General features: G+C 38.9%; 1 protein-coding gene across 11 annotated transcripts in view; it reads right to left on the reverse strand.

The window, feature by feature from the left end:
* The window catches only part of FAT3 (FAT atypical cadherin 3), a 399,047-nt gene that overhangs the window by 104,110 nt on the left and 282,612 nt on the right, over window positions 1–12,325 (reverse strand). For 9 of the 11 annotated variants that reach the window (XM_031066002.1, XM_031066001.1, XM_031066003.1 and 6 more), the window contains 3 exons: window positions 4,644–4,958; window positions 2,049–2,259; window positions 1,525–1,593 (listed from right to left, as the gene is read on the reverse strand). In XM_031066002.1, coding sequence (XP_030921862.1) covers window positions 1,525–1,593; window positions 2,049–2,259; window positions 4,644–4,958 — 595 coding nt within the window. The remainder of the gene's footprint in view (window positions 1–1,524; window positions 1,594–2,048; window positions 2,260–4,643; window positions 4,959–12,325) is intronic. The other 2 variants (XM_005417743.2, XM_031066006.1) reach the window with 1 other exon arrangement.

Here is a 12,325-nt window from a genome sequence, read left to right on the forward strand (position 1 = left end):
AAAATCTTCTAAACCATTTGAACTAGTTTAGGTATAAAGGCCACATTATATGACAGAGGCCAAAATTTCCTAATGTTCTTCCTATCATCATCTCTGTTTGGTAGGCAAAAAATCAAATACCATTACAAGGTGTTGCTTGATTGAAAGTGACTCTTAATAATGAAAAAGAATGTAGCAGAAGAGCAGGGATTTCCCTCAGGGCAGCATTTTAATGAGAGTTGGTCAAGCTGCCATGGAAAGGACCAGAAGTCCAGCAAAGGTTCAAATAGGAAAAGAAAACCTGTCAATAACATCAAAAAAGATGGATTTTTTTGGGAGGAAAGGGTCAGTGACGAAGAGAATGGAAATGCAAACATTAGCTTATAAACTGCATGTAGCATACTGAAGCAACCAAGGAAATGGCAGGAAAACTGTAGGAAACATATGCTGTCCTCCCCCAGGGAGTAACAGGAACCCCAGAACATGGTAGTAGCTTTGGATTTAATTTTAATATGATTGGCACATCAGAAACCATGCTACAAATTCAGAGAGGAAATGGTGCTGCTTCTTTCATCTGCACAAACTGGCAATAAAGGGTGGATGAAAATGACTCTGACAGACCCCTTCTCCTGTGGTCCCTGCCTTCCTGTTGGCTAAACCCATCTGCAAATAACTATGTTGAAATGGGAGCCAGGCTCAATCCCTGTAAATAAAGACTGCTGATGCACACTTTCCGCTAAGTCCACGGCAAAGGCTTTTTGTTCCTCTAATCTTTCATATAGCATTTGCTTTACAACCCTTCATTTAAATAACTACACTTTGTGCAGATGAACTGTTTTACATCCAAAGGTATGCAAACACTACATAGAAGCATCTGCAAATATTAAGAAGCACAATAATTTTCCAGGGGAATTTCTCACTTTTGAGATGTTAAATGAGTTATTTTAAACAACATTAACTGAATCAGCAGCAGAAGTGGGAAAAAATGCTTAGGAACATTGATTCCCATTTCTCTACTTCAACCAAGTGAGACCCTTTGCTCCCTGTAATTTTGGCATTTAATGGCATTTCCCTGCGATTTTAAGATTTCTATGGCTTCTCCTCCTTTTTACTAAGGATGCTTCTCCCTCCCTATTTTTATAAGCAATTTTATGTAAGGCAATTTTGTGGTTGAAATCTCACATCAAAACACATTTCTCTGTTTCAGCTTGCATTCAAGACAAACTTTTGGTGTCTCCATTTGTAACCCATATGTTGAGGCATCCCATTCTGTTTCACAGTTAAACGGATGGCACTGGACTGTGAAAAGTTTGAATTAATTATTTGTGATAAACTGTGGAAAATCCGTGAATAAAATGATAATAATTGGACACAAATACGCTAAAAGCTGTCATAGAAAGAAATGCAGCACATCCATGTGTCGCATCGCATCCTGTCACAGGCACTTATGAAAGATGTAATATAAATTGTCTCAAAAAAACTTGCAAAAAATAAAAGGCAGCCTGGATAGTTGTATTTTAGCAAATGTGTTTGCACTAAGGGTACCTTCTGTTGAACAGTTCTGCCCACAAGCTGTCTGTAGAATATAGAACATCTCTCGAGCATGCTTGCCACCTTGAAGCAGGGCAGTCGGAAGCAGAAAAAAAAGAACAGAATGCAGAAAAAAAGGTGAAGAAAGAGAGAAATGAGGGACAGCAGGTCTAAGTACCATAAATACATTTAGAAATGAGATTAGCAAAGTATGACAATAGAATTTAAATGACAGACAACATTAAGATTGCAGTAAATAACATAGTACGAAAAAAAACCAATTCAGCCATACAGCGCTTTTTTTTAAGCTTAGCTAAGGAGTCATAACAAAAGCAGGAATATTATTATTATTATTATTACTACTGTTATCACTATATTAAAATAGCATTTTCATTTCATCATTAGGAAAATGGATTTAACTGGGGAGGGAGGGGGGAGGTGGGGACACAGTTCACGGTTAGTTTTCTTGCTCTCAAAACTGCACGGCCGAATGCTTTGCTTCTGGGGCGTCTTCCTGGCACCACTGGCTCCTGACTTACCGACGATGTCAAACCAGAGGGGGATGTTGGAGGGCTGCACAGAGACCACCCCCACAATCTCGGTCACTTTGTCGCTCTCCATGACAGTGAAGTTGTAAAAAGGTTCATCAAAAGTCAGGGGCACGGGCGAGGGCGCAGGCTTTTTTATCCACTCGATATGGAGACGCGCAGTGGAAGATTTTTGGGGCCGGCCATTGTCCACTGCTTTTATCTGGCAGGCACAAAGAGAAGAGGGCTCAGGCTGAGCATCCTAGTTTGGCAGTTCAGAACTACTTCTACTGCAGTGTGATGACTGCTTGGAAAATGGCCTTTTTAACCTTTTATATAAAATCCCACAAAAAAAAAAGGACGACAAATGCTTATTTCTCAATTCTCACTCTTTTTTTCACAATGCTTTCACTTTTAACTGAAAAAGATGATTTTAAACTGAAATGTTTTATTTAAGAAATGCTGGTGTGAGGCCTCCTGCAGATGCAATTCAAACACTCCCCACACACATCCTCGTCTCCAGAACCAGCTTCCCTGTCTGATTTCATCTTGCACCCAGCTCCGTCTTGTAGCAAAGCTGGAAGGTTTGTAATGACCCTTTGTAAGACCATGCATTTGCAAAACATGCTCACCCCCAGAGCATGTTTGACTGCTTTCAAGTGGCATCTGTGTTGCAGATAAGTATTCCCTATATTGCCTTCTTCAGGATCTTTAATTGAATTAAATAAGTTTCAGGTCATTTCCCTCATTCTCCATAAAAAATGTAATTCAAAATTTTGTCATGTTTTCTTTCTCCTCTCTGTCAAGTTCATTAAGAATTGCTTTGCTTGGTGATATTTCTTTTTATTATAAAGTCTTCTAGAAAGATGGATAAGCTTGATTTTTGTGTGACATGCTTTATGAATTTAGCATAGCAAAGATAAGATGAGCAGCAACAAACACTGGCCTTAAGAAAAGGCTGAATGCAGGTTACAAAATGGGTGCTTTGGTGGATAACATCAATGTTAACAAAATGTTAACCTTTTTTTTAAAAAAGGTAATGTTTCTGGCTATATAGGTCCACTGGTATAAATATGCCATTAGAATACCTTTTAAAAGACCATGCTTTGCAAAACATGCTCACCCAGAGCATGTTTGACTGCTTTCAAGTGGCATCTGTGTTGCAGATAAGTATTCCCTATATTGCCTTCTTCAGGATCTTTAATTGAATTAAATAAGTTTCAGGTCATTTCCCTCATTCTCCATAAAAAATGTAATTCAAAATTTTGTCATGTTTTCTTTCTCCTCTCTGTCAAGTTCATTAAGAATTGCTTTGCTTGGTGATATTTCTTTTTATTATAAAGTCTTCTAGAAAGATGGATAAGCTTGATTTTTGTGTGACATGCTTTATGAATTTAGCATAGCAAAGATAAGATGAGCAGCAACAAACACTGGCCTTAAGAAAAGGCTGAATGCAGGTTACAAAATGGGTGCTTTGGTGGATAACATCAATGTTAACAAAATGTTAACCTTTTTTTTAAAAAAGGTAATGTTTCTGGCTATATAGGTCCACTGGTATAAATATGCCATTAGAATACCTTTTAAAAATGGAGAATACTTTATTTTTCTGAGATATCATGCCCTACTTCTTCGCCTGGAAATGTGTTAAGTGTGTTTGATACTAACACTCGCCACTCTGCTCCATTCCAGGCAGGCCTTTTGTGAAAAGATACTGAGGGTGTGATGAGCAGTTTCTAGTTAGAAAATATTCAGTTGTTGCATTATAAGAAGGTTCAGATCTCAAACAGGAGTTTGAGGTTGCCAGAGGGAAAAGTACTCACTCACTCAAAGACTGCTCTACTCTGATTCCTAGGTACTTCTCAACATTTTGTTATTTATTCATTTTCCAACATTATGAAGGCAACCCACTTCTGTAAGATACATCACTTCCAGATGTCAGACCATGGACCTCTGACATTTTTATTTCAGCTCCTTAACTACAACTTGTTGGCTTATTCCTGCACATGAAGAGCGCACATTCCAGTCTTATATTGCTTTTATATCAACTCAACCATATTTTATTCCCCCTTTCTTTCACTTTCACTGTACGGTTAGAGTTCTGAAAGAAGAATTTTGACTGAGCTTTCCTTTAACTGAAATTGCTTCCACAACACAGAGTACACAGTATTCCTCCTCTCTTAGATGCAGTCACCTAACTGGGACAGGAGGTGCCCTCTGTAAGGGCAAACAATTGTCCACACCAAAAGTAAGTACCCTTTTGTAGCTGTATCTGCCCAGGCCAACATGATACAACTTTGGGAGCAGACAAGTACTTGGTCTTCATTTCTGCATATTCAAGGGAACGGCTTATGCTAACAATTTGCAGGATCACTTAACATTCTGAGAATACTTCATGACCTGCAATAGCATGAATGATCTCTCACACTCAATTTTTTGGCAGTAGTTGCATATGAATACTAAATTTCTTAATTTAGGTCTTACATACAGGGCATAAACACAGTCATATATTCCTCTTTATACAGGAGGGCCTATTTCTCAAAAAAGAAAAAAAAAGAAAAAAGAAATCACTCAAATCATGGGTTTGTATGTCAATGAAAGAGTGCTTACCGTTAAGATGTCATAACTCCCCGCTGTGAACTGCTTTCTGGAAGAAACCATCCCTGTTTTGGGATCAATGAAAAACTTCCCATCATCGTTCCCATCCACAATGCTGTACGAGATTTCTGCATTAGGGCCTTCGTCTTTGTCAAAAGCAAAAGCTCTGTAGATGGGCTCCCCTCTTTTCTTTCGGTCCCTCTCCGGCAGCTTGATCTGATAGACTTTCTCTGGAAACTGCGGTTTGTTGTCATTCTCATCCAGAACCTGCACCACCACCCAAACAGAGGATTGCTTGGGAGATGTGCCCCCATCTGAGACAGTTACCTGAAAAACAGCAGGGCAAGTTATTCCCAACAGCTACAGAGGGACTTCAGGAACTGGAGAAAAACATAAAACATAAGGAAACTCCCTGCCTTCCCCAAAGCTAACCTGCAGTTTGCAACATCTTCTGTGTACACAATACAGAATTACTATAAACATGCTCAGTGCTTAACTCAATTTGTCCCCAATGGCAAATCCAGGAATCCAGAAGATTTTTTACTTCTGAGATGAACACGGAATATGCATCCTGCAGACTAAGAAGCTATTTCGCAAAACATTAGATCCTTTTATCTCAAATTCTGCAAGTTTATCTCAGAAGAGAGAACTGGAATTAACCCATTAATCAGAGATCCCTGCATTTTTTGCATACATATTTTAAAGTTTCTTCTGTCATGGAAAGAATTTGAAAGATGCATTTCTTCTTAAACCCTAAAAGAACCTCTGTCATTTTTTTCCCATTAATTATTTGGGAATTCTTAAACAACAAAAGGATTTCTGTCAGCTCTTTTCATTCATTACCCAAGATGTGACAGCTCATTAATTCCAAACCTGCTTTATAAGATTATAAGGAGCACAGAGAGGCAGGTAACAAAAAATTTCTGCTGCATTGTGAAGAGAGTGCACTATGCTGCCAGAAACATGTAAGAAATAAAATCTTTGAGATGAAAGTTAATTAGTAATTTAGCTGCAACTTAAACAGAATTACTAATAGTTTTCAATCTGAAAGACTATGAAAATGAAATGATTCAAGATCAACAAGCCCTCAAGAGATTTAATAATATGCCTTCAAAATGAAATCAATATGTTTCAAACTTCTCCCTCAATATTTCGATTGCATTTTTAATGAGAATGAAATAAGGCAGAAAGTTATTTTTGTTTGCATGAAAGAAGTTCAAATTTCATTTTCAGCTACATATGGTAACATGCCAAATCCCACAGTAGCAATTTCTGATGATAGTGAGCCAAGATATTACATACCCTTCTCTGCTCATACTGATCACTGCACATCGACTGGTTTGCTGGTAACTTCTTGATGTTTTATTTTTCCTTAAAAGTTCCTGTGTTCCCTTGCAAATCCTATAGTCCTGATGTCCAGTCATTAGGCAAAGCAAAATTTTCTGGGAATAATACCCCTTGGCATTTTCCCATCCTTGTGTAAACTCTAAACCTAGGGTAACCCCAGTTTAACACTGAGATCAGCAGAAAAATTGTGTTTTCTATGAGAAAGGTAAAAGACTTTATCTTTATCCCTTTCCTGTATTTAACAATGAAGATCAGCAGAAAAATTGTATTTTCTGTGAGAAAGGCAAAAGACTTTATCCCTTTCCTGTATTTAACAATGTGTTTAAAAACTGATGCAGTGGAAGGGAGCAGACTGACAGCCTCGGGGACTGAAACAGGTCATTTACAGAAAAGTGAGGAGCACAGCAACATACAGTGGCAATGTAAATTCCCCAAAACAGCCCAGAACCCACTTGGAGAGTGGAACCATCCTCCCAACAACACATACCGGTATCAGGCCTCTTTCTCCCAAGACTGGGGTAGAGTTTGAGTCGCTTTGGCAATTAGCAGTTGTTGGGATTACCACTCCTGTGATGGGGACAGCTGTTTGCAGAGTGCTGGATGGGGATCAGACCCATCCTGCAACATGACATCTGCCAGTCACCAGCACAGGGGTGTGGGAAGAAGACCCACATCATTATCAGTGTGCTGAGCCATCTAGTTCCCACTGCCAACACTTTCCAAAACAGCATTTCTAGTGCTGAAAGCTGTACACACAGTTGTGAATCTGCCTTTCCAGATGGTGAGAGCCACACCACCAGGGACCTCAGCCTTCAGACCATCACTTCACTGATGATCCCCTCTAGTTCTGCTCTACTCTGTTGCAACTGGCCAAGATCTAGGCAAGACCACAAGTTAACAAAGGAAAACCTTTCTTTTGGGTTTCTCCACAGATAAAATGACCACTGATGACAAGCAGTACAGGCTGTATTGCATAGAAACAATCAGAGACACACTAACTCAAACTCAAAAAATATCAACAAAATGCTTTTTTAGGGAGTAATGTTTTTGCATTAAAAATACTAGCAAGATTATGGAAACTCTTGTTCTCTGAACAAATTAAACTTTTTTTTTAAGACATTTTCTTCAACCTGCTAGCAGTAAACAACAGAAAAGGTGTGTGAGTGAGATAAAGGGTTTACAACCAGCTGTGTCAATAAAATCTATGAAAACCACAGTGGCATAAACAGTCAAACAACTATGATGAAAAAACCCTACCTGAGTCAAAAAACTGCTCAAGAAGTGAAGCATCCTTCTGTCTCACCAGTACATTCTCACAGTTTGTCATGCTACTGCTGAAATCTTGACTAGCATGGTGCTGTGGCAGCAAATGTTTGCATGCATTTGTTTTGTTTGTAAGCCCCAACTTGGGGGGAATCTATTTGGTAACAGAAATGTTGCACTGAAAATATTTGCTGACAGCTAACAGGAAAGAGTAATGGCAATAACACAAAACGACAGCTAATTAATAAAAAATAATGAAAAATGGCCTGAAGTTAGTCAGTTCTACTTGGGCTAAAACTTTACATCCCTGGAGAGGAAAATGTTAGGCACCAGCTAAGCCTTTTTCTCTGAGTGACACTCAAAACTTTTCAAAATTACAGGATGAAGCTCCACTCAAAAAACTCTGAGTGCCAGACACAGGAACTGAAGTTCTCTCTTTGCCGGCATGTAAATTAATTAAGCCTCCCTCATACCAGTGATGTGATTATTTCCCCAACTGTAAATCTGCATCTTGACTGATCCCTTTTCTGTGCTCCATCATCCTGACTCCAGCCTGGCTATTCAGGTTCCAGCCATAAACAAGGTAAAAGAGCTGCAAAAATTTCCTCTGCCCCTACAGAAAAAAACCCACCATGACAACACATTAAAACAAACCAAGAAATTGCTGCCAGTTCAGAACTGTTCCCAGACAAAAACAGGGAGAAGTAGAGAGGTCATTCAGCACATCGCTCTGTAAATACCATTTCCATCAGGACACAGCATCACATCAGCACTTAGGGACCCCTCTAACCAAGGCAATTTCAATTCAAACATTACCACAGTTCTTAGATAAACTCTTGAACAGCTGGAAATTACAGTAAAAAGTAACCAGGGAGGGGAGAGAGGTTAGGATGTTCATAGGACAAAGCTAATTCACAGCTGGTATCTCTGGAAATGCAAAAGGCAGATGTGCAAGGCACAGGAGAGCTTGCAGGAGAGAAGTTGTAATTGAGGACCAGTGAGGTTCTTTTGTTTAGAAACCTGCAGGTAGCATGGTAGGAAAAAGAAGAGAGAGACGAAAGGTAATGCAGATGAATGACATCTGAGTGACATCTGTCATTCATCTGTCAGTCTGAGACAGACTGTCTCAATACATGCTTGTCAAAGTTTGCCATAGAAAACCCAACAAGAGGTGACTCTCACAGTAATCAGTATGGGAAAAGGGTAAGGACAAAGTCACAGCTTTCCCAGCAGAGATAGGGAACAGCTGCTTGGTCAGCATGTGCTTTCCTAAACAGTGAACACCTTCTCCTGTCTGTGTGATGAGTCTGGTATCCAGATCCAACTGCTGCAGACAAGCTGCTGCTTGACCATGTGCAGCTGAGATGGACCAGGACAGCGCCTGCCCCCTCTGCTGCACTGGTTAGATATTGCTGCTCATGCTGTGTCAGGACAGCCTAAACAGAGGATACAACCTCCCAAAGCTGGGATACAGCCATGAAAGCAGCTGAATTTGCACTCCATGACTAATCAGGCTGATCTATTCAGTAAGGGTAGAATGTCTTAAAAAGAATATGATTACATATTTAATAGCGCCTGAATGCAACAGACAACAAAATTAATATGAACTATTATATATTTTCATGGTGAAATCCTAAGCATCGCTGCTGTTTTCTCACAACCAGTTCCACTATAGTTTTCTCCACAAAATGAACATTTTCCTCTAGGAATCTGTATCTACCCATTGGCTTTAATGCTTATGAGTTAACAGAAATATATCTGTCAATACACATACAGATACTGGTTACCTGGGAATTTCTTTGCTGAAGAAACAACAGTCACACCTCCCTTATAATGCTTCCTCCTTTAGCTGGATGGACCAGGACAAGGCCTCCTCAAATTCCCTCTACTTCTATCAGATATGCATTTTTTGAGAAAAATGCATTAAAATCTCTCCTCCTGAAGTGTATGATGAATTCAGTATAATAACAGAACTTTCTCTCCAAGTAAGACAATTTCCACTTCTTCGGTAGGATCTACTTCAGCAGGTTTGGTCCATAGGCATTAACACTCCCTTCCCTACAGGACTGAGAGATATTGATGTTTATGTTCATGTCCACAGAACAACTACAAAGGGATTTCCATAGAAGTGAATCTTCTCAGTGAAAATGAAGACTGACACTGGATGTTAACATACCACAGCTGGAATGTTAGATGTGAGAAGTTCTTCTTTTTATGACTATGGAGAAGGCATGGAGGAGACATCTACTGTGGAAGTACTGCCTAATAATCCAGCCTAGCAGACCTCAGCAATGGTCACAAAAGGAATTTTGCCTTGAGACAGTCACTCCTTCTATGAGTCAGACTGTGACACTTAATTGGAGAAGGTGTAGTTCTTGAATCTTTCAGAATACAGATACAACTGTGAGGACCACCCTTCTGAATTAAGAGTACTATATCGAGTCTCATTAACAAAAGCTCATGATTTCCAAGGTAATTATTAACTCAGCTGGAGGGAGTAGCTAGCAGGGATGTTACTTCAACAAGTACAAGACAGTTAGCAGGTGTTTAATGTGAGTCATCAAGCCTTGAGAAGAACAAGTATCTTCTTCCATATCATTCCTTGGCAGGAAGAAGTACTTAGCCTACCCAATATTTAAGTTATGAGGAACTGTCACATCACTGTCATTAGCATTGCAAAAAGCTGAAGATGCCGTATTTGCATGTTTATTTTTTAGTGTGATAACTGCTTAATGCAAAATAAAGTGAGCTGATGAGGCTTGTGCCTCATCAAAGGAGCGTGCACAACGAGGTTTTCAGGTAAAAGTCTCTCCCTTCCCCCAGCAAGAAATGCTAATTTTGCTTCAGAAAACCTTAGAAAAGGAAATCTGGTTGAGCTACTGAAGGCAGAAAAATGATCAAAGGGAGCGGGAGAGTTAAGGCATACCCCTGCTGTTAGTGACTAATGGGTTTGTTTCTTCTGCCAGTGTGTAAACGAGCTGCAATACCTATTGTAAGTCTCTGGAATTCAGCCCGAGTAGGAGAAGTGAAGATTATAAAGGAGAGCTCATCGAGGGATGAATACAACTTTAAAGTCAAATGCACTGAATTACTATCTCTGCCGACTTCAGAGAGAGACTAAACTCGTGGCTAAATTCTTACAAGGAAATATTTTTCTGAAATGCATGCTGTTACTGAGCTACATGTCAGATTACTGCTACAAAGTGAAGGCAGTGTAGCACAAAGATATACAGAATATGAGAGAAAAATAAACGTACTTTTTCTTTTCTTTTTTCTTCAAAAGGAATACTGAGTTAGCTGTAGCAAACTAGATACTTTATCTTTCTAATCAATTATCTAGCAACTGTGGGAAAGAAATGGGTAAGTGCTTATTTCACTTATTCTAATAAGATGTGGTGCTGTCCCAAAAGACAAATCATAATTCTTGTCCAAAAGAGTTCCAATCATATCAATATGATCCATCTTTCCTTATTTCCTTTACAATGTGCTAATGTGGAAAATGTTTGTTTGTAAGAAAAATTACTACATTCACTCTGGCCAGGTATGAGAAATAAATAATTTAGAGTACATTTTAAATAGAGATTATTACTGACATAAACACTCTAGGTGTTTGATTAGGAATGTCAATGGCTTCCAGCCACACTCAAGCTAGAAAACGATGCATAATGGTCTGTTAAACCTTTTGAGAATTAACGATGACATCAGGTAATTTCAGCGCTGTATTGCCAAAAGACAGGAAGAAAGGAAGGAAGGCAGGCCTTTTCATTTGAAGTTAAATGCTCCCTGTAGTATTTGCAAACCTAAATATTAGAAGAGTGTACTGAAGAAAGCCTTAGAGGCTTCAAATCTTAACTTTTGTCAGACTCAGAATGCTGAGACCAGTAGATGGTAACCAAAGGACCTGGCAGAATGCAGTATCAGAATGGGTGATTTAAAAGCCCAAAACACTACTACTACATTTATTACATTTATCCTGTGTCACACTTTATTCTACAAGCTTTTTGGAAACAGAAACAGTAAACAAGTCCCTGTAAAGAAACTAAAGACTTGTATTTCAGATTTAGTAGCAATAAAAGGAAGAATCAGCATAGCTCTTGACAGCAACCCTCTAAAAGAAAAATAGCAGTTTTCAACAAGCATTGCTTTTGAAGTTCATTAGAATTTGGAGATTTTGACAACCTTTGTGCATCAGCCTTTATTTACAGTGTTCTTCAATCAATACATGCTAAATGCAGAACCAAGCATTACTCCATTAGATTCCCAGAAAACAGAGCAGCCTGTCATGTGTTAAAGGAAACTCTTCCAGGTAGCCTCAGAAAGCACCTTCCCCTTCCTTTCCCTGAGTAAAAAGAAAACTATAATCATTAGGAATGTTGAGCTTATAATCTGCATTTGATGAAATGTAGATTAAACTTTGTCCAGAAGTGACTCTAAGGCAGTCACTTTCCAGAAGTCCAGAAGTCCCTCTTACTTCCACTTACATTCCTCTTACTTGGAATTAAATACAGAAAAGCTTTACTTCTATTGCCTAACTGTAGTATACAGTCACCTAAGATTCAGCAGAAATCCTCTGGTAAGGAAAAGCATTGCTCAACCAGGACTTTTTCTGACCTTCTAGGGGGTAACAGCAGCTTGAAATTGCACGTATCATATCCCATATCCCATGAGCAGTTTGCAAAGTTTGCAACAAGAAGATCGGAAAATTCGAGATGATCACAGTAAGAACATCAACCTCAGTCTCCAAACAATGATTGTAAAAGTCTTTTGAGTACATTATGAGCTTCCTCTTTGCTCATGAGGCTACAGTAATGTGTCTTGCTAAACATATAACGAAGAAAGGCTTGAAAAGCAGAAGAACACACTCCAAACTGTCCCCTGATAATACCGGTCAAAGAACATTTAACCACTGTCATACTGGCAGCTTACAAACAAGATAAAGTATGATATGTAATTGCTTAAAAATGATTTTTTAAAGCATAGGAAACCTCTTGAGAAACAGCCTATCACTAAACAGAACTACCATCACAGCCCTTAAATGAGAAAGAAGATAAAAGTTGCCTATTGATCTTCACAGTAAACTTTGA

This window comes from Geospiza fortis, unplaced genomic scaffold, assembly GCF_000277835.1.
Source record: "Geospiza fortis unplaced genomic scaffold, GeoFor_1.0 scaffold16, whole genome shotgun sequence".
In the NCBI taxonomy this organism is placed as follows: Eukaryota; Metazoa; Chordata; class Aves; order Passeriformes; family Thraupidae; genus Geospiza; species Geospiza fortis.